This window comes from Sarcophilus harrisii, chromosome 4 (assembly GCF_902635505.1).
Source record: "Sarcophilus harrisii chromosome 4, mSarHar1.11, whole genome shotgun sequence".
In the NCBI taxonomy this organism is placed as follows: domain Eukaryota; kingdom Metazoa; phylum Chordata; class Mammalia; order Dasyuromorphia; family Dasyuridae; genus Sarcophilus; species Sarcophilus harrisii.
The window spans coordinates 355,585,689-355,608,464 of NC_045429.1; the positions used below are offsets into that span (position 1 = coordinate 355,585,689).

The 22,776-nt window shown below is 37.8% G+C and overlaps 2 protein-coding genes across 2 annotated transcripts; both read right to left on the reverse strand.

The window, feature by feature from the left end:
• Positions 1-7: 7 nt before the first annotated feature.
• On the reverse strand, positions 8-2,130 carry LOC100920211 (protein S100-A12). Its single transcript, XM_003768033.4, has 3 exons — positions 2,024-2,130; positions 932-1,094; positions 8-231 (listed from the first exon to the last, which is right to left on the reverse strand). Exons 2-3 carry the CDS (start codon positions 1,070-1,072, stop codon positions 94-96), a joined length of 279 nt encoding a protein of 92 aa, XP_003768081.1. The 5' UTR covers positions 1,073-1,094; positions 2,024-2,130; the 3' UTR covers positions 8-93.
• An 11,854-nt stretch (positions 2,131-13,984) lies between these two features.
• On the reverse strand, positions 13,985-20,989 carry LOC100920469 (protein S100-A15A-like). Its single transcript, XM_003768034.2, has 2 exons — positions 20,267-20,989; positions 13,985-16,509 (listed from the first exon to the last, which is right to left on the reverse strand). The coding sequence occupies exons 1-2, from the start codon at positions 20,414-20,416 to the stop codon at positions 16,333-16,335; spliced, it is 327 nt and encodes a 108-aa protein (XP_003768082.1). The 5' UTR covers positions 20,417-20,989; the 3' UTR covers positions 13,985-16,332.
• Between the last annotated feature and the right edge of the window lie 1,787 nt (positions 20,990-22,776).

A 22,776-nucleotide genomic window follows, 5' to 3' on the forward strand; every position in this document is an offset into this window, starting at 1 on the left:
CCAGGAGTGAATTGAGGTATCAGTCACTTTATTGCTCTCTAGGTATCCAACACCAGGTAGGCCCTCCCAATCTGAACTGGAACAGATTTGCAGTTACTCGTGAGTAGCATCATGGGCATCCACCAACAATCTGGTTGCCAAGAAGAGGAATTCCTCAAAGTTTATCATACCATCTTTGTTGCTGTCCACCTCTTTCAAAATTTTCTCCACGGTTTTGGGATCCTTTGGATTCTGTCCAAAATCAAGGATCAAAGGTTGATTTGGGGGAGAGGAGGGAGAAGAGAGAGAGTCAGGGGATTTAGATTAAGCCCCAGAGCCAGTGTTGTGACTCTGGGTCACATCTCTAGCACATAACAAGGATCAAGTGAATCATATCTTGTTTGAAGACTATTTCTCTTCCCTTTCTTTTATTCCTGGGGGAAATGTGCTACAGTGGAAAGGTGGCTAAACTGGAGTCGTTGAAGAGGAATTTGAATTCTGCCATTTATTAACTGAGAAAGTCACCCTCCTGACCTTACTTTTCTCATCTATAAGACTGAAGGAGTTGGACTTCTAATGTACCTTCTAGTTTTACATCTAAGAATCTATAATCCCACTTTGCTCTCCCAATCACCCTTCCAATATCTCTCCAAAACCTGAATACTACCAGTTATTATAAGCATACAAACCCCAGCTGCTATTCTATGTAGCACAGATCACACTCTTATAGATGATCAGATTGATTGATTAGTTCAGTCCCCTAACTTCCTCTTTGTGACCTGAACTCCCTATACCCACCTAGTTAATTTGGGTGCTTCCAATCTTTCCCCTTGCTTTAGGCAACAGGGACCTAGTCTAAGGCACTTTGCCCCTTCTGACTCATCTTCCCCCCTCCTTCAGCATAAGCCAGGGTGCTCTGCACCTCACCCTCCCTTACTTATACTCTTCTCACCTTCAAAACCTCTGGAATTTCCGTCTCTAATAGTTTCCGAAACTTATCCTTGCTCAGTGTGTGGTAATGGCCAGATGCCAATGAGTATTTGTGGAAGACTGTCACCAGACAATTGACAGCACCTTCCAATTTTGTCACCATCTTTGCAGAGATTTAGGTCTATCTGAAAGAAGAATAGTAAGTTAACAAGCTGAATCCTTTCAGGAATTTGGGGGACTCTAAGGTCTATGTCCTCAAAGGGAAAGATAAAAAGGATCTAAGGCTATAATCTATATTGCTGAAACCTCAACAAGATGTTTAGCTTTTGTTAGTCAGGTGATTTAAGTCAAAAGCCTGATTAACATGGGATGAGAAGAGATGGGAGGGGATATACCCTGAACTAAGAAGGTCTACATTCAAGCTCCAACTCTAATAGCTGAATGACCTTGGGCAAGGAACTAGGATCTGATGAAGTTTGATTAGATGTCTAAGGTACTTTCCAAATATATGACTACTGAGATGGGATTAGGTAGAGTTTCCGGGCTCAGCAGCAGTTTCTATCTATTGAAAAAAAGAGACCAAGAAAAAACTCTAAATTCAAGCACCTGGCTCATTGCTCTTTAAGTGATCACTTCAACCCTACTGAATTATTCATATAAAATCTCAATTATTCACCTCCCTTAGTGATGTGTAGAAAACCTCAGACCAAATTCAGGTAAACCAGACTAATTAAACTAAAAAGAACCTAACATTTCTACTCCCCAAGGGGCTACCTCTGGAGCTACCCCCCAAGAAAATCTCAGGATAGGGCAGACCCAGCATTTCCTCATGGATTATAATGGCTTCCCTATTGGTCTCTTGGTTCCCAGAATTAATCTTCCAAGAAAGTAATTAAAGGATATTAATTTTACATCTCAGCTCTTCTGCCTGTAGAATCAAGTCATCCTTTCTGAGTCTCAGTGTTCATCTATGGATCTTCTTCCAAAACCAGACATAAGGTCTAAAATTATCATCTGAGATCCTTTCTTCAACTGCCTCTCATCCCCAAGCCCATGTTCTCCCTACATTACAGGACCACACCCACCTGGAGAGAAGAGGTACAGTCACACTTACCTAGCTCTCTCTTCAAATGAAGAAGGGGACAGAAGATTTGGGGAGAAGAAAGATCTCTCCCTCTTTATAGTCCCCAGGACTTTCCGGTGCCACCCATGAGACTGCCTAAAAGTTGCTACAACCTCACCCTATTTCTCAACCTGGTGAATGTGTCAACTTCTGGTTAGAGTAAGGTTTTTTTCTGTGAGTATAAGTTTGGGGGGGCAGAAAGGAAGAAAAAGGGAACCCTGTGATCCCCAGCACTATCTAGCCAGGAAAATCTGGGAATAGGACTCAGGCTGGTTCAGTTTTGCTGGCTGGAGTCAAATTCAAGTTCAAGCTAACTCATTCAACTCCTGTGTACTCAATAAAAAATACCATACCAAGAGAGAGGTGATAATATGCTAAATTACCAGAAAAAAACTAGCTCCTTTCCATTCATGCAAGAACACTTACAAAACCCCTCTGGGGTTAACAATTTTAAATCCAGTAAACATCTATCTAGACGCAGAGAACTGCAATCAACTTTGGTGCAATAAAGCCAAGGGAGTTTTATTAGTGATAAATGTTCATAATAAAGGCAGGAATAAATAAGGTTCCTGCCAAAATAAAGACAAGAATTAAAGAGGGCAAACTAGGAGGGTGAAGGCAATAATCTTTCTATCTTCCTTGAGTTTTTGGCCTGGTTCAAATTTATTTGAATTAAAAAAAAAAAAACAGAGCTTTGATTTCAACCTTTTCAAATAATTGTTGGGGACAAAAAACTATTATTTCCTCTCTGACACAAGGAATTAAAAATAAAATAATTAACATTAACTTCACAGCAAACTGTCTGACTTTTGTTCTATAGCCCTTTGGGCTGAGTGTGTTCATATATTATATATATATATATATATACACACACACACACACACACACACACACACACACACACACACATATATATATGTTTTAATGTTCTAAAGCTAAAAGGGTAGGATAGTATCAGATTAGAAGTCATCAGCATAGGAATTCAAAATTAGTTTTGGGGGGAGAGTAAACTCTCTTTATAGAAGGAAAACATATGCTATCAAAGAGATTCCCCCTTCCTGCAAAGATATCATTTTATTTTGCAAAATAGAACTTATTGTCTATCTTCCACTTAATGTATCTGGCTGAGTGATGCTGAAAAAATCAAATAACTTCCCTCCAGCTCTGTAAAATGGATGTAATAATGCCTTTTATAGCTACCTCACAAATTCAAATGAGATGATGAACTCAAAGCACTTTGCAAGCCATGAAGAGCTTTATGTCAATGATTTTCATTACTACACTTAGGAAAGACATAGATAGAACAAGAACAAAAATAGGAAGAGAAGAAAACAAGCACTTATCTCACACTGACTGTGCATCAGGCACAGTACTAAATGCTTTACAAATATTACTTCATTTGATTCTAATAGCAATTCTGTGAGATGGATACTATTATTACTCCATTTTATACTTTAGGAAAATGAGACAGGCAGAGGTTAAATGATTTGCCCTAAGTCACACAGCTAATAAGAGTTTGAGGCCAGATTTTGAAGACCTTCATTCTATCCACTGTGCCATCTAGAGGCTTCATTTGAATAAAATATGTTTGTATTATATATATATATATATATATATATATATATATATAATACAATATATGTATATAATATGCATATATAATATAAATATATATTTATGTTTCATATGTTATATATATGTGTGTGTATATATATATTTTATATGTATATACATACACACACCAGTTTATACTGGCCGGTGTAGTTATCCTGTTCAGTGAGTGAATCTCCATCAAAATCAAATGTATAAAGTATGAGAGTACTAAAATATCCAGTGTGAAATTTCCTGACCCCAACTTGTTAACAACAAAGACAATCTGGCTTGATTTATTCAGAATCCCTCTAACAAGAGGGAATTTCATCCATATTCAAGTTATAAATGAGTTCTAGAAGAAACACAGCAGATTTCTTTACAATTCATCATCGGCCACCCACATCCTCTTGCCACTAGAAGATTTTCCAGCTCTACTTCGTAGACCTCTCTCTCTAAAGATTCAAGATTCAAGATTAGCATGCCTTGTCAGAATCCCTGCTCTATTACCAGCATCCTCTTAATTTAGCACAAAACAAGGCACTTGCAAGTTTAACACAAGGAGGTTGATTTTGTCCTACCACAGCAAGGATGTACAAAGGAATACAATGAATTTTCTGCACTTAGGCCCCCCTCATCTCTTCTCCAGGGGAAGAGGTGTCTTTTTTTTTAGATAAAGCTTCCCCATTATTTTGGTTAAATAACAACTAGAGGGAAAGAAGGTATCAGAAAACATTGTTCTTATCACATGCCTCTTTGGAGTGTGTCAGTGACATTCAGTTTTCTCAGTAATTCAATTTATAACCACCTCTTTGTTTTTAGTTTAATGACCTGTCCTTTGGCTCTGGACAAGCAGTAGGGAACCACTGAAAGTTCTTGAGAGGAGGAATGACAAGATAATAAAAATGAATACTCTGAAAGTGGTAGGAATAATGATTTCGAGGGGAGAAAGCAGAGGAAAAAAGTCTGCTGGGTAGCTGTTGCAATCAGGAGAGTGGTAAGAATTGAGGAGAGATTTGAATTCAGAGACACTGGAGAGGTAGAATTGCTAGGACTTAGCAAATGATTGAGTTGAGAGAGGAGAAAGTCAAAGAGAATCCCAGAGGCTTTCATGACTGGATGAATGGTGCCCTTTAACTAGCTAGGTATCACCAACTGATAGAAATGAGGAACTAATAAAAGTCTGTACTCTTTCCACATCTAGGCAAAGTATAGGACAAAAGTCATACCTATTAAAGATCAGAGACAGAGACACTCTAAAATATTCATAATTGCCCTTGGGATAACAGAGGACTGCAAATCAAGGAGGTACCTATAGATTTAGGATTGCTTAAATTAACTATGAAATATTACTATAAAGGAGTATGACAGACACAAAAAATTCAGAAAAGCTTTGGAAAACAAATATGAAGTGATACAGAATAAAATAAACAGAATATAAGTATGGCATCAACATAAATGGAGAGAAAAGCATTTTGAAACTAAACACTGTATAATTATAATGAGCAAGTCAGGTCCTAGAGAACAGTTGGATAAATGTGCCTCCCTCCCTTTTCTATAGAGGTGGGTCACTGAGTATGAATTATTGCATATACTAGTAAAGACGGTAAATGTGTAGAAATGTGTAGAGATGGTAAATATGCAAATATGATATTATAAGAAAAACATTGACCTAGAACCCAGGAGATTCAGCTTCTGATATTCATTGTGCCCTTCACTAACCCTATGTTTATACCAGGTCACTTCGCTTCTATTGGCAGTCAGTTCCCTTCTATGAGACTGGTTTCTAATAGATAAAATGAATTTCTAATCAGTAAGAAGAGCTCTCTGAATCAAAGAGCTTAAAGAAGCTTTCATCCCCAAGAGTTATATGGGCCTAATATGAGAAAAAATATAATATCTGACATTTATATACTGTTATAAAGTTAACAAAATAAACATATTTTATTAAATTCTCAGAGTGACCCTATGAAATAGTTCATGTAAATTCTATTCTCTTGTATAGATTAGAAAATTGAAGCTCAGAAAGTCAGGTGACTTGTTTCCAAGCCCACCTAGGTAGTACTCACTTGGGATTTGAGTTCAAGTCTTCCTGAATCCAAGTCTGGCACTTTATTGACTATTTTTCTCATGAAAAATACTTTTTTAAATTTTTACATCTAAAAACTTAAAGGGGGGATGCTAGTTGGTGTAGTAGATAAAGCACCGACCCTTAAGTCAGGAGGACTTGAGTTCAAATGTGATGTCAGATACTTAACATTTCCTGGGTGTGTGACCCTGGGCAAGTCACTTAACCCCACTTGCCTCAGCAAAAAGAAAAAAGAAAAAACTCAAAGGACCCACCCAATACCTATGAAAGATAAGCAAGGTATCATTACCCCATTTGATAGATGGAAATACTGAGAAGTAAAATGGCTTTCACAAAGTACTGAAGATGATCAATGATATGATCTATAGAATTATAGCATTTCAGAACTAAAAATGATTATCTCAATTGACTCTTTCATTTTAAAGATGAAATCAAATGACTGATCAAAGGTGGTATACACAGATAAGTACAATGATGTTTATTGTGGTGGATTGGATAGTGATTTTTTTTTCATCTGACCCAAATCACTTAAGTCATATGTTTTAGGAAATACATAGAGAATCCATATTTTCTTTGTCTTCCAAAGGGAAGTGCCATGTCCTGAGCTTCCCATTATTCTGCCTAACATATCTGACATCTGGGAAACATATCCATCCTACTATGGATTGTGGGAGTGGGGAAGAGAGGACATGGAAGAGTTATTCCTTCATTCAGTGTTTAGTCCCTTCTTGCCTTTCCATTTTGTCTGAGTCTTTAATATAGACAAAAACACTTTTTTCAAGTCCTTAAAAGCACAATGCATTGTGCAAAGAGATAAATACACTAGGAATCTACTCATGAGCTCAGTGGGAACATGAGATGTAACTTTGTAGTGATTCTCTTTGAAATCTATTCATTTGGGTATAAAACTGCTTATGAAAGGGATTCAGTAAAAGGATAAAAAGGAAAAAGTATATAGAGAAAAAGAAAGGAAGAACAAGAGGGTGGTGGTGATGATGAGAATTACAAGGAAGACAAGGACTCATACATTATTACAAATTATTATTATATTATGATATATTATATATGTGTATTTATTATGATATATTAATATAATATTAGGTCAAATCGCCCTCTCCCTCACGCCATATCCTAAAGATCATTCATATGTTTCCTTAGACTATTCACTGGCCCTAAGTTCTGATAATAAAAATACCTTCTTCATTCAAAAACAAAAGGAGATAGTCTAAAGTACACTGAGAGAGATTTAAGGCAAGATAAAAGGTAAGAAGAATTCTAATTCCACAGGATTCCAGTTGGGAGAAACATTCCTTGGGATAGACAGCCTTGTTGTCATTGTGTAACCTTGGAAATGTTTAACTTCTCAAGAACTCAGCTTCCTCATCTGTAAAATATAAAATGAAGACTTTGAACTAAATGGCCTCTGAAGTCTTATCTAGATAAGTTTTTGGTACAACAAAACTATCCTAACAGAGATGATGACTTGAGATGACCTGTCAGGAACTAAGTTTCTTGTGTTGGGTAAACAAGTTGGAGAATGCTTTGGGTGTGCAATCAGAGATGCAGTAATCCGGAAGGAACAGGATGCCATTTGTGTTGCCACAGACACTTCAGCTTCAGGGCTTATGTCCAATCTTTATTTAGACCTCAGGGCCTAAAGAAACCAAAACTGGGAAGTGTTTGCCAAGAAATCCTGACCCAGGAAAGGGAAGAAGGATGAACCTAGCACTTGTCCTACTTTTGATACACACCTTGGAGCACCTTGAAGTTATGCAAACAGACTCACTAACCCCCAGGGCTGTACAAAAAGGGTAATCCAAGGTCTCCTTAGTGTCCCTGCATTGAGACATATTTTGTTAGTCTGAGTTACTGTGACAAATATCACCCAAAGACCAAGATTCAAATCCATTAACATCTTAAAGTCTTAGAGTTAGATTTGAAGCAAGCAAAGGTCTAAATGAGTCTGGTTCTTGATGATATTAGTGATATAACAGAAAGAGACTTTTTTTGGAGTCAGAGAATCTAAGTCCATTTCCTGACAGTGCTGCACTGAAGAATGTCAGGCCTGGAGTTAGAAAGACACTTTTTCCTGAGTTCAAATCTGGTCTCAGGTAACTATATGACCCTGGACAAGTCATTTAACCTGTTTGCCTCAGTCCTTCCTCTATAAAATGAGTTGAAGAAGGAAATGACAAACCACTCCAAGTATCTTAACCAAGAAAACTCCAAATAGGGTCACAGAGACAGGACTGAAAAATGACTTAATCATCATTATCTTCTTCCTTAAATTGCTTACTATACTTAGTGTCTTTAATGGGAAAATAATATCAGTTCATTATATACATTCTCATTTTTATTGAAATCACATTTGGGTGAGAGATATGAGAGAACAGAAATTAATCAGGTCCTTGGGTCCTGATAATTCTGAAAATACTGTGGAAAGCATGGGGATTTAAATTTAATACTTTTGCCCTATTCTGGGACCATTGAGAAAATGCACATAACATAACAAGTTACAGCTGGGGAACTGGGAATGTTAGAACAAAGAGATAGTGTAAACTCAAAATTCAATTTATAATCAAAGAGCTTGGGTTCAAATCTCAGTTCTGTTCTTTAAGTATCTGTGAGTCTTAGATCAGTTCCTTCTTTTGGTCTCTAGTTCCTCATATGTAAAATGAGGGAAAATGAACTAGTTGCTCTCTAAATTCTATGAAGGGGATCTCCAAAGCTTCCAGGTTTGCATTCACTCATCTGTCCAAAATATAAAGACTATCAAGTACTACAGAAATACAGAGGCACCCACCAGCCCCACCTCCAAACCTAGATTGCAAAATCATCTTCTAGTTAAGGCCTCCAGATTTTCTGAGATAATTGGTAAGAGAAAATGGTACTGGAGTACCAATAACAAGTGCTCTTTGGTCAATATATCCCATGGCTCTTAGGTGCCCAAGGAACCTTTCCAGTGCTCAGCCCGCCATCAAACCAAGTCATCTCAAAGGAAGAGTGACCTTCTGGTGCCATCCACTGGTGAGGAGAAGTTCTGCATAGAATTAGTTCAGTGCTCAGAAAGCAGATTTAGTCTTTCCCCAAGACCACTGGAAGCTTTTCCTGTTTAATAAGATTAATTGACAGTCATAACCTTTGAGAACCTGGGATCATCTCATATGTTATAATAACAGAAGAGGATAAATGAATATAATTTGTTTTCTTTCAAACCAGACCTTTGATTTCATTAGTCTAAGGAGTTCTTGCTAAATAACTCTACCAATAGAGATCAATACCTGTTTCTTGGAAATAAATACTTGTTAATTGAAAAAAAATTAATTAAAGAGATTTCATGACCAAAAAATTCATAGAGAGGATTTTAGAACATAAATACAGATCATTTTAATTTCATAAAACTCTAATTTTTTTTGATAGAAACAAAACCAATACAGTTGAAGTCAGAAGATAGATAGTTAACTGGGGAGAAATTACTGCAGCACATTTCTCTGAAAAAGGTTTTGTTTCCAAAATATATAAAGAAGTGATTCATTCTCTAATTGATAAAAGATCAAAGGATCTGAACAAGTTGTTTTCAAAGAAAGAAATCTAATATCCTTCTTTGGAAAATGATGAGCTCAGGAAAAAAAAAAACTCAGGAAAAAAACTCTCAGGAAAAAAAAAAAACCTGGAAAGTCCTCCATGAACAAAGTGAAATGTACTGTATACAAGGTAATAGCAATGTTCTTGGATGACCAGCTGTAAATGACTTTGTTGTTCTCAGTAATACAACCATCTATAACTACTCTGAAGGACTTATGATGAAAAATCCTATCCATATCCAGAGAAGGCATTGTGTCTAAATGCAAATTGAAACATTATCTCTTTTTTTTAACTTAATTTTTCTTGAGGGTTTTTATTTTCATTAGGAGTAGGGGTAGGAGATCTGCATTTTCTTTTATAGTTTGACTTTTATGGAAAGCTTTTGCATAATTTCACACATGGTTTCTTACTTGTGGGTGGAGATAACAGAGAGAACTTAGAACTCAAAAATCTTTAAAACAAATGTAAAAAATTTGTTTTGACCGTAGATGGGGGAAAATATTAAATAAATAAATTTTTTAAGAAAGAAAGAACTCTAAGCTATCAATAACTACATGAGAAAAAAATGCTCCAAATAGTCTGATCATTAGAAAAATACAAATTAAAGTAACCATAAGGTTCCCAACTCATACTTACCAGATTGCCAAATATGGCAAAAGGGAAATGACCAATATTGGAGGAGCTTTGGGAGGAAAGGCACATTGATATTGTAGAGCTGTAAATTGGTCTGAACAGTCTAGAAAGCAAATTGGAAATGTCCCTAAGAAGTTACTTTGTGAGTCCACAAATCCTATGATTCAGCTATGCTACTATTGGGACTATAGTCCCAAAAAATCAGAGAAACAGAAAAAGGACTCATAGTATGAAGATATTTTTAGGGGGGCAAAGAACTAAGAGAGTTATAAACAGGGATATGGCCAAACAAATTATGGCATATGAATATTATGGAATGCTATGTAATACAAGAAATAATGAAAGGATGGCTTCAGAAAAGACTTGTATGAATAAAGATAGAGTGAAATGAAAAGAAAACATTTTTTCAAAATTACAAAAACATTGTAAAGAAAAACTATTTTTAAATTCCCTTTTCAATTTACAAAAATGTATCTTCTCTACTTTCCATTTTCTCCCCTCATTAAAGAGAAAAAATAAAGCAAAACCATTATAGCAAATATGCAGTCAATTAAAATAGATTCCCATGTTTATTGTGCCCAAAAATTATCTCATCTTTACTCTCCCATCTTCTGTCCATCATCTCTCTAAGAAAATGGATAGTATGCTTCATCATCAGTCCTCCAGATTCTCAGTAGGTCATTGTATTGATTGAAATTCTTAAGTCTTTCAAAGTTGATTGTTAATAAGAAACATATTGGTGGCTCTATGGTATTGGGAGACACACAGGGCTACCTTTAGAACATGAGGTCATAGCTGCTTTCTAGGGACCCAATCTGCAAGCATAAGTTCAAGTTGGAAGAATAGCCCAGAAGGGGTAATATGCTTTGAAAAATTCTCTAAAATATATGAAGTCTCTTATTAATGTGTAGGGTCTTACTGAAGAGATTCTTCATCTAAAAATCTATTTATTAAGGAAAAAATTAGCATTTCTTGTTTTATTTTAGACTAACTACAAAGTCAACTTTCCATTATATTTACTTTACAAATCAGACCACCTTCTTTGAGATAATTTCTGCATAAATGAATGCTTGTGTACTGAGATTATATTTCTATACCCACTACTAATAAGAAAGATAATATGAGTTGAATAGATTTTGCACTCATAGAACACAGTGTTTCACCTAACATATACAATGGGAGCTCATCCATATGTTTTTCTTTTAAACAATCTAGGCTGTTTGCCTTATTGTAACATGAATCCAGATAATTTGTCTGATTTGCTTATGAACTGCAGATTCATAAAATGACAATATCCTGCTAGTCTAGAAACCCTAAGCATTTACTCAAATGCTTAAATCCTTCTGGGGTAAGGGACGGGGAGGCACAGATTTCTGAAGAGCTTTCCTGAGGTCTTTTTTTTCTTTTTAAGTTAATCTCCTTGTTTTATTGCCTTTGTATTGCAGGAAACCCATAGGATACGGAGGCAAGTTAGATAAAGTGAACTAGCATTTATTAAGGCCCTGCTAGTACCAGGCACTGAACATACAAAGAATTTTCTGCCCTCATGGAGTTCACAATCTATTAATAATATGCAATTGTAATTATTGTAATATTATAATAATATGTACATACATTTGTTGTCCAATCATTTCAATTGTGTCCAAATGACCCCACTGGGATGATCTTGGTAAAGATACCAGGAGTAGTTTGCTACCACCACTCACTTACAGATAAGGAAACTGAGGCAAACAGGGTTAAAAGACTTGCCCAGGGCCACATAGCTAGTAAGTGTCTGAGGTTGGATTTGAATATATATGCACAGAATAGATAAAAAATAAAAAGGAGAAAGGCAGGCACTAGAAGCTGAGGAAAAGCTTGATGTAGAACTTGACACATGAGTTGAAGGAAAATAGAGATTCTAAGAAAAATGAGGAGGGAGTGTATTACAGGCATTGGGGACAGCCAGTGCAAAGTCATGATGACAAGAGATAGAATACCATGTGGGAAGAACAGTAAGGAGCACAGTTGGGCTTGACCATCATGTGCATGAAAACAAGTCTTGTGCAAATAAGTCTGGAAAGATGGACTGGGGCCAAATTGTAAAGAGCCTTGAGAGCCAAATACAGGAATTTATATTTGATTTTCAAAGTCATAGGAAGTAAATGAAGTTAATTGAATAAGGGAATGTTACAGTCGTATTTGTACTTTAGCAAAAACATGTTGGCAGATTTCTAGAGAATGGTTTTGAATGGCTAAAGATTTGAGATAGGGAGAACCATTAAGAGACTGTGGAAATAGTCCAGGAAAGATGTGGTAAGAGTCGGAAAGGCAAGGACTATGTGCTTGGAAAGAAGGAAATGAGTGTGTGAGATATCCTGGCAGTGGAAACAATTGGGGAACAATTGAATATGAGGGGTAAATGACCATGAAAAGTCAAAAGTGGAAATTGGGACTGTGATAGGGAAATATGGGAAGGGGTGGACTCAGAGGAAAAGATAAGTTTAGATTTGACATGTTCAATACCTATCAACATCCAGTTCTAAGGTACAATAAGTACTTGGTGATGGTGGAGTTGAAGAGAGATAAAGCTAGATGTCAAAATATGACAAAGTGCTGGAGCCATGAATAACTCAGGTACCATCAGGAGTGATGTCCAATGCATAACATTCCTGTAAAAGCAGATGAAATCGCCTTAAGTCATGGATGGTGTCTGAGACCACAGTTGAACTCAGAGAGTCTTTTTGTCTCCAGGCCCAACACTCTCCACTGCTGCACAGAGTTGCTCTTAAAGAAGCAATAGGGCTATTATTTGAGGTAACTGGTATAAGGGGGAGAATTGTTCAGGATACTTCCTGATCGATTGATTTATTTATTTCTCCACCCTTACTTTCCAGCTCAATTGATATTTATAGAAACTAAAGGAAAGATAACAGTTAATGAAGTGTTATTATGTTAAATAACATAAATTAAAATTTAAAGTTATAGAAAGGGGAAAATCGCAGGGTTAATGAAATTTTAACATGTTAGACTAAGTACAAAAATATATCTACTCCATTCTGTCTCTTTAAGAAATTTTTTTTTAAATAAAAGTTTTCCTAATTGAATTGGAAGGGGAATACAGGAATAAGTATTTGTTAAGCACCTACTATATATACTTTACAATATCATTTTATTTGATCCTTACAACAACTGTATTAGATAAGCACTCTGATTATCACCATTTTACAGTTGAATAAATTGAGGCAAGCTGCAGTTAAGTAATTTGCCAGGATCACACAGTATCTGAAGCCAGATTTGGACTTTCTGATTTCAGGTCCAGCACTCTTGTCTACTACACTACTTCATTGGCTCTAAATTGGAAAGGAAACTTGACCCTGGCAGCATCACAGATTGCCCACATAACACATATGGACCTAAAAGAAGCAAGTTTGCCCAGTTCTATGTGTCAATCAATAAGAAATCCAGTTGCCAAGGAGGCATATAGAGCTACAGGAGAAAAGGCCAAGAGAAGACATCAGAAGCCAGAAGAGTGGGCACTTGGACTGATGGGGCATAAGGACTCCAAAAGGGAGGAGGCTCTGCTAGTTGATCTAGCACTAGATGTTGAGGCAGGTTGTGGTTTGAAGATTCCCAAAGACCAACTCTATGACAATAATATTTTATTTCTTTTCTCATCTGAGGAACCTAAAACCTTTCATCTGGATAAAAGGAAAATGTGTTTTTTGAAAGTCTGTCTTCTTTAAACTTTGGTTTTAAATATTTGCTTTGAAAAAAAAATTTTTTAATAAAGAAATAAAATATTTGCTTTGTCTTTTAAACTGGTGGTTGTGATAAACAATGTGCTTACTTGCATGACCTTCTAGGGTAACTAGGTGGATCAGTGGATAGAGAACTGGTCCTCTAGTCAAGAAGACTCATCTTCAGTTCAAATCTGGTCTCAGATACTTATTAGCTGTAACTTATTAACTACACCTGACAAGTCATTTAATCCTGTTTTCCTCAGTTCCTCCCATCTAGAGAAAGAAACAGCAAACCACTCTGGTACCTTTATCAAGAAGACACTAAATGGGGTCACAAAGATTTGGGTATAACTGAAAAAAAAAACTATGAAGAACAGGAGAGGTACCACAGGATAAAAAATGGGAAATTTTGTCCCCATTTTCAAAAAGGGAGAAATCTGCAAACAGCCAATGAGCTTAAATTCTCTATTTCTGGGGGAAATGCTAAATTATTAAAGAGATTATTAGGGAACATCTAGAAAAGGAAGCAAGTGAATACCAGAAGTCAGTATGTATGACTTCATCAAGAATAAGACTAACCATAATTTTTTTTGACAGGTAAAATAGCACATAAAGAAGGTGCTATAGATATAGTTTGCTTAGGTTTTAGCAAGTCATTTTATAAAGTAATTGACAATATTCTCGAGAAAGATGGAGCTATGTGCATTAAATGATAAGGTGATTGCATAAGCCCAGATTTTGGCTATACCTAGTTCTGACATGGAGCCATTCTTGAGAGAGAGACCTTTTCGAGAATGCTCAGTTTGCCTAAGATGAAGCCTATATGGTGTGGGGTAGTCTCTTTTGATTGACTTCCCATGCACAATTGAGGAGATTGAACCAATTGCTCTCTTTTCTCCCATCTTTTGGGCATTTGCCCTTTTCTTCCAGTCTTTCTGGCTGATCTTTTCTACCATTCTCCTTTCAGAAATCTACTTACAGCTGAATGGAATCAGAACTGGTTGAATAGCTAGACTCAAAGAGTAGTTATTAATGGTTTAAAGTCAACATGATGGAATGTATCTAGTGAAGCATGACCTAGGATGTCAATGATTCAGACAAAGAAATAGATGGCATAAGGGCAGCAAGGTGGGCACAGTAAATAGAACACTGGGTTTGGAGTCAGAAAGAACTGAATTCAAATCCAGCTTCAGACACTTAATAGCCTAAGCAAATCTCTTAACCTCAATTGCCTTAAAGAAAAAGAAAGAAAAATGGGTTATATACATTGGTGGAGGAATTTGAGAAAAGTAGAAATGAAATTACTTCTCTAGAGTCATATAGTAAGTGTTTGAGGCTGGATTTTAACTCTAGCACCAATTGTCCCATCTAAATGACTATAGGAGGGATGTGTGAGCATTACAAAGAAAACATTTTAGATTTGGTTTCAAGAAAAACTTTCTAACAATTAATAATATAAATGTGGGATGGGCTACATCAGGAAGAAGTTAGTTGGTTGTCTTCAAGCAAGGATTAAATTATAGAAAACTAGAAATATAGAAAAGCTTTAGCTTCCTCAACATTAAGAGTGAGATTAGATGATGTCTAAGGTCCTTTCCAAAGCTGTTCTTCTCCTAAGGTCTTCTGTCTTTTCGCTCACAGAACAGCTGCCTTTCTTCCTCATTCAGCTCTGAAATGCCCTCTGAAATAAGCCAAACTCTCTGAGATTGGGCTCTCCTTGGCTGCTTCAATACCTGCTGGCAGTGCCCTTCCTCCCCAGTACTGATATCTGAGCTCTGGCTGGGAGAAGATTATTTACCTTCTTCTCTCTATGGGATTAATATGTACAGGATGTAGGAGGTGTGTTGAGAAAGCAGTTTGTCTGGAAAAGATCTGTGGATAACAGGGGATGGAAAAACTCATTTGAGTCAATTAACCATCAGGCTGGTTCAGAATGTCTAAGACAATAATCTCTCTCCCATCAGACAAGGAGCTCCCTAAGGGCAAGCCTCCCCCAGTAGATAGTTTTCTGACACCAGAAAACTCTTTTCCTGCTCTGGATTTTCCTCCGGGCTCAGTTCTATCCACAAGTATTCAGGGAAAGATTACTATTAAACCCCAAAGATAGTTATTAAGTTTATTTATACCCCCATATCAGTGTAAATAAAACTAACAACCCCAAAACAACCCTTTGAGGTAGATAGTGCAAGTATTATTGTCAATGTTTTACAGATGAGGAGACTGAGGCTTTCTTTGAAAGGTTAAATCACTGGCCCATAGCAAGTGGGAGAGACCTGTCCAGATCCTTTCCCCACCTCCCTATTAAAAAAAAATCAATTCCTGCTTCCATTCCCAGCTTGTTTTCTTTTGCAAACTGAAATATTTCCCCGTGTCTGGCCCTGGTCCCTAACTGAAAAATACTCTCATTCTCAACTCTTCACGATTACAGAAGTAATTTTCTCCTAAGAATCCTGCGAGGCTGGCCTTGTGATTATTATTACCGAACTGGAAATCTCTTTTCCGAGATGTAAAATAGCTTGCCATGGTCAAAGAGCTATAAAATATCATTCAAACTCAGGTTCGAGGAGCAGCCAGCTGCATGTTCCCAACATCCCACGTGGTCTGGCAGCCCCAGGTGCTACAATCGCTGAGACCCCCGGTCACCATGGCACAGAAGGAGTCAGAAGGAATTGGCGCATCCATCAGTACAGGCCATTTGCCTGACAGTAGTGGGCACACAGCTGCCGGTGGTACTGCAGGTGATAATCCTTCATTACCTTTCCCACGATGTAAATAAATTCATCAAAGCAGATCTGGTTGTCTTTGTCCTTGTCAGCTACTTGAAATAGCTGCTTCAAATATTCCGGCTGACTCCGGCCCTGGAGCAAAGAAGCAGGAGAGATTGATCAGTCAGGATCATCAGAATGACAGACATTAATTAACACTACAGTCTCCTTTCTACTCTCCCTTGCTCAGATCATCACACTAATCCATAAAGATGGGTAGAACAAAAATCATTATTTCTGTTTTACAGAGGAGGAAACTGAGTCTCAGAAAGGTAAATCAGCTTTCCCTGGGCCCGATCAATAAACTATTATTAAGCACCTACTATGTGCCAAGTACAAAGCTGCTAAGTTCTGGGTTACACAACTAGTAAGTGGTGGAACCAAAAGTCGGGCCCAGGTCATTTATTTCCAAAGTTTTTTACTATGTCAGTAATTATACCTCCTTGAGCTTCTAGTCTGGTCTCTTCTAGGACATAGGGTCCCTGCCCTCAAGGAACTTCCATTCTAATGAAATAAATGAAGCAGGTCTTATTGTTCATTCATTTCAGTTGTCTCCATTTGGGATTGTCTTGGCAAAGATAATGAAATGAGTTACTTTTTCCTTCTGCAACTTATTTGACAGTTGAGGAAACTGAGGCAAATAGATTTAAGTGATTTGCCCAGATCACCCAGCTAGTAAGTATCTAAAGCCAGATTCAAATTCAGGAGGATTAATCCTCTATGCAGTGTTTCCTTCCTAGAAGGAAAATAATGAGAAGAAAAGGGAGACAAGATTGATTGGGTATCATGGTATCAGAGGTATCATGGCTCAGCAAATGACAGCACTAAACTTGGAGGTGGGATGATCTAGGTTAGACATTTAGTACCAGTATTACTTTGGACAAATCCTTTAACTTCACCTGCACAATGAAGTCATTGAACTAGATAGGATCCCTCTGGCTTTGTGACCTAGGATTCTAAAACATAGAATCAGAATAGGGTTGGGTAGGTAGGTAAGTAGAGGTCAGTTAGGTGGGGTAGGGGATAGAGAACCAGGCCAAGAGTCAAGAAGACCTGAATTAAAATCTGGCCTCTGATAGATATTTATTAGCCATGTGACCCTAGGAAAGTCACTTAGCCCTGTTTGCCTCAGTTTCCTTATCTGTAAAGTAAGCTGGAGAAGAAAATAGCAAACCTCCAAGATGGGGTCATGAAGAATTGGATACGGCTGAACAACAGGGGACTTTAAAAGATACCTCTGACTTTAATATCCTAAGACCCAAGGCAGAAAAAAAGGAAGACAAGTAATTGGGTGACAAGGAGATGTGTCAAGAGTTTATCCACAAAGAGTCAGAGCAAGAAACTATTAGGAAGAAAGAGGGGGTGTGGTGACAGGCAAATCCCTAGAGCTTTATGGTCCTGATAATAAAAAAAACATGCCCTGCTTCTTTTCTCCATACTTGGCAAGGGATCTGCCTTTTCTCAGTCATCTGCCTCCACTCCTACACTTCTTCCTCCTCCAAAGTCTATCTCAATCTGATTAGATATGAATTTGATGGCTTTCTCTTACCCCACCTAAAACTCACTCTTAATGTGGGACTTCTACTGCTCTCGATCTGACTCTCTGGTCCAATTATGTAATTATTCCTGCTCCTTCTCCCACCCTTAAACTTCATCTCCTCTGATCTCTTATTATCATTCTGTTATCTATGTTATATTTCACAGAGAGAGACATAATTCTATCCATCTGTCTGTCTTACTTATCTTGGTGGTTTTCTTTTTTTTCTAGTTAGCATTTAATATTTTTATTTCATTGAATAAAATATGCATTTCTATAACAGTACAATAAAAAGATGATTGCATATGAAACTGTAATTCTACCATGTAAAACTTGACATTCCTTCTAAATATACAACAAATTTGTCATGCAAATTTCTTCTTTCCTTTTTTTTCCTTCCTCCTCTCCCACCCTAGAGATGGCTACCATTGGATACAAATAGGTACATATATGTAAAATTATTCTATACATACTTGTATTCATCAGTTCTTTCTCTGGATGCAGATAACATCTATCTTCATATATCCTTTATTTTTAATTATTGTATTTATAATAGTTTAAATGACTTAGCTGTTTAAAGTCATTTCTAATGCAATACAGACAAGACTGTATACAATGTTCACTTTCTTCTGCTCACTTTGCTCTTTACCATTTCATTACTGTAAGTCTTTCCATGCCTTTCTAAAATCTTTGAGCTCATGATTTCTTTAAGCACATTGCATCACAACTATACACAACTTGTTTAGCCGTTCCGCAATTGATGGGTTATAACTGATATATATGTGTGTGTATGGGTGTGTTTATACGTATGTGTATGTACATATATATGTATGTATATACATATATATGTACATACACATACGTATATACACACACCCATATACATATATATATATATATATATATACACACATTCTAAAACAGCATGAGCAATTTGATCCTTAAATGATAAGGACTAATTTGAAAGTAGTGGTGCTATAAGCCTGAGGACTTTCCTGCCTATAGTAAAATAGATCACTGGATCTAAATTCAAATCCTACATTGGACAATTTAGTAGCTTTATTACCCTGGGCAAGTCATTATTTCTGCCTCCCTCAGTTTTCTCATTTGTAAAATCTGGACAATAATAGCACCCACCTCTCAGGATTGTTGTGAGGATTAAATGAGAAAATGTTTATAAATTCTAGTTATTATTATTCTTATTATTATATTATTCTTATTATTATAAATGCTAGTTATTATTCTCCATCTAGGACTCTCAGAGCTAAAACTACCAGTCTGCCCTTCCCCCACCTTCCAATTTTCTTAGCCTGAAACTAAGGGAATGAGCTTAAAATGATATACAGTAGACGAAACTGCTTCCTTGAAGGAGCATCTTTGGAAAGATTAGTTAACTTCTTAAAAAAAAACAAAAAAAAACAAACCTCTGAGCAGTAGATTGGAGGTTAGGAAACTAAATAAATATCCTAGGACAGCCAGCACACTCCAGGCAGTTCCTGAAGAACCTGATCATTAGCTTAATTAAGGAGCTGAACAGGATTTGGCTTGATGACAAGTGGAAGAAGACTGAAGGAAATGGAGACTGACATTTGGTCTTGAACTCATTAGCAATGAGATCCTGAAAACTTTTATGGGGGGAGATTGGGCGAGAACTTTGTGTTCCTAAAGTTAAGGAGCATCTGTCAAGAGAAAGGGGAGGAAGGAAGCCAGGGCTGCCTCCAGGTTCAGGAACATTAAGAATATCCCTAAACTAGCTTTCTTCCTCCCCAGACCTTCAAACAGAAATGTCTCTTTTCTGGGAATTCTGAGAATTTAGGTAAAAAGACTTCTCTATCCTATTCTATTCTCCTCCTTTCCAGGAAAGAAGAAATCTTGGCAGCTTTTAGGGTCTACCCAAAGAGATGGCTAAAAGGTTGGGAGATCCCAGAAAGAGGGTATGGACCTCAATGAATGGAATCTGGATTCTAATTAGTCAGAAAAAGGCAGGAATTTCAGGCCTACCAGCAAAGTTGGGCCTGGGGCACGTTTAGATTTGAGATTAAGGGCAGGGATGCTTAGGGGTAGAGCTGGTATAGAATTAGGGTCAGGTTTAGGAGTCCCCAAGCACTCCTTGGGGTGGGACTGAGCACATATTTACAACTTATGCCTACTAGGTTAAGATGTCACAAAAATCAGTTTTCATTCAATTTCCTATTCACCCAACTTTTCCCATACCTCTCCAAGGTTCCTATAACCAGAACTAGCCTGGAGATCCCATTCCCCCCAGTCCCAGGGGTCTGACCCCAGGGACCTCTGGCATCTGCCCAGCCATACCAGACCCTCCATAAACCGGGGCATGTTTTCAGTCAGCAGGGCATTGAGCTCGTCCAGACTTAGGGTATCCACGTCCCCCTCTCTGGCAGCGTAGAGATGGTAGCAATGAATGATGTGGAAGATAGAGTTTTCTACCGGAGTGTCAGGCATGTTCAGGAAAGCCGGTTTCAGGGTCCGTGTCAGAGGAAAGTCCTAAACCTAGAGAAGAGAGGGGTTGAAAGAGATGGAAGGACCAACAGAAAGGGTAACATGGCCCCAGAGGGAAACTGGGGAACAGAAGAGACAATGGAAAGAGAGGAAGCTTTGATAAGCACACCAGAATTGGTCCTTTCTCTGAGGACCCACCTTCTCCTCATTCCAGACTCCCCTAAGTTAGACACCCTCCCTCCTTGTCACTGACTTCACACCATTTCTGTCCTTCCACACTTTGGTGGGGAAATAAAAACTCTTCAGGAAACCAAACCAGATCAATCGCATCTTGATCCATTCAGTGGGCCCAAGGGACCTCCTTCTATTTCTGCATCTAACTGTCCTCAGTCTTGGATGCTCCCTGAGGACAAAGACTATGTATTTTTTCTAAGTGAAATGCCTTGAGGACATTTCCCCATCAGTGCTGGGACTCTCCAAGTATCTGCTAGGTGGTGACTGATACAGCCCTGAATCTGGAGTCACAAAGACTTGATTTCCCTCCCATCCTCCAACACTTACCAGCTATATGACTATGGGCAAGTCATTGTCTGCCTGCCTCAGTTTCCTCAATGTAAAATAGAGATAAAATATAAAATGGGGATAAGATTCAGAAAGTGCTTAGTACAGCCCCTGACACAATCCAGCTAACTCCTGATCAGCCTCCAACAATGAACATAAGACTGTGAACAAGGGCAGCTCTGACACTGATACCTGACTTGAAGGGTCCCTATGTCCCACTCCCATCCAGGGCTCAGATGTTTAGGCTCCTAATTATCCAAGTCGTCCAATTATATTATCTACACAAATGTATTTTATAGATGGTCTATCCCTTCTATAAGTCAGTTACACATAGCCCCACCAAAATAAGAAATTATCCAAGTTTGACTTTTTTGTGTGTGGGGGAGGGATGAGCAAAGTCACCTAGAACTTTCTAATCACTGAATAGCCCCCACCACTAGGAAAATACCCTTGTCCCCATCCCACACCCTTCTCCATGATTCCTCTCAGGGGAGACACCGACCTGACTCTCTGGCGTAGCTGAAGAGGAATCCTGAGCCTGTGGACTAGCTGCAGTCATTGATCCCAAACAGGTGGCAGTTCGGCAAGCAGTAGTAGCATCCCTGAACCCGGCCGCCTTTGTGACTTTCAGCAGTGTTAGCCAGCTGAGAACTATGAATCTTATAATTATCTTTCTCTGAAGAGTAATTCTAATTGCTTCCTTCAGATGACATCACAAAGACACCAGATTTCTGGACTGAGCTCATCCAGTTTCAGGGATCCACCTTATTCCAAACTCACCAACATCCTGGCAGATTCTTAAAAGGACATTTCATCTTTACTCAACTCCCACCCAAGGAACAGATACCTTCAAATACTGTCAGCTCAAGAATCAAGAAAATTTATTCATATATAAAAACAAACTCACCTTCCCTGAACCTCCCTCCCATTTCCCTCCCCCCCTTTCCCACATCTTCCAAGCCTACCCATTATAGAAAATCTTGTCTGGAATCTAACCTGGCAGGGAGGATAAGGAGACAGCTAAAGACACCAAATGATTCGACTGAAGAATAGGGGTTGGGATGTGGCTAGACATGTCTAAAGTTTACCGGAAAGGCAGGAAGGAAAGGAGAAGAGAGGAAAAAGGAAAAACAGAGATTAAAATTATTGGTCCAGCCTCAAAAGTCATATGATTCTTGAGTTATGAGGCAGTGGTCTCATCCTTTTCAAATTTCTAGTTTTATGAAAGTTTTATGATGGACATAAATGTCAATACAGTCAGGAGCACATGCATATAATGTACAAAGAAATTGATATGTACATATCAGAATCATACTTTAATTTTTTTTTACTATCTGATAAGACTGCACAATTAAAAAAAAAAAATTAGAGCCTGTTGTGACAAGGAACCTTAAGCCTAGCCCTTTCATTTTTGAAAGGCAGCTCTCCAATAAAAGTATTGCCCACGCAAAGATAAAACAAGATTCCTTGATAGCAGCAAGCACAGAGATAACTATATATAATGATCCTCTCATTATCAGCACCTGGTTGACACAAAACAAGAAAACAAGTTCATCAGGTCAAGGCCACTGTCATGGGAAATGCTTGAGGGCCTCTGGTGGCTTGTGCTGTCGGATGGCCAGTTCCTGATCCCCTCCAAGGTCTTTGAAATGAAGTCCATGGTCATTCAAAAATAATTGGACTGGCAGGCCACAACTGGGAAAAACAAGAGCATGAAGAATATATGCTGTTCTAATAAGGAAAATGTCTAATAATTAGATGAAACCTGTAGGATAAATGTGCCATTCATAATAAGAATAAGG

What these genes read in the sequence shown, in the direction of transcription:
- LOC100920211 (XM_003768033.4), bottom strand. Translation starts at nt 1,072, where the DNA reads ATGGTGACAAAATTGGAAGGTGCTGTCAATTGTCTGGTGACAGTCTTC. An exon ending in AAATTCCAGAGGTTTTGAAG is followed by an intron (nt 232 to 931) that starts GTGAGAAGAGTA and finishes GATTTTGGACAG; the next exon opens with AATCCAAAGGATCCCAAAAC.
- LOC100920469 (XM_003768034.2), bottom strand. Translation starts at nt 20,416, where the DNA reads ATGCCTGACACTCCGGTAGAAAACTCTATCTTCCACATCATTCATTGC. An exon ending in CCCGGTTTATGGAGGGTCTG is followed by an intron (nt 16,510 to 20,266) that starts GTATGGCTGGGC and finishes TCTTTGCTCCAG; the next exon opens with GGCCGGAGTCAGCCGGAATA.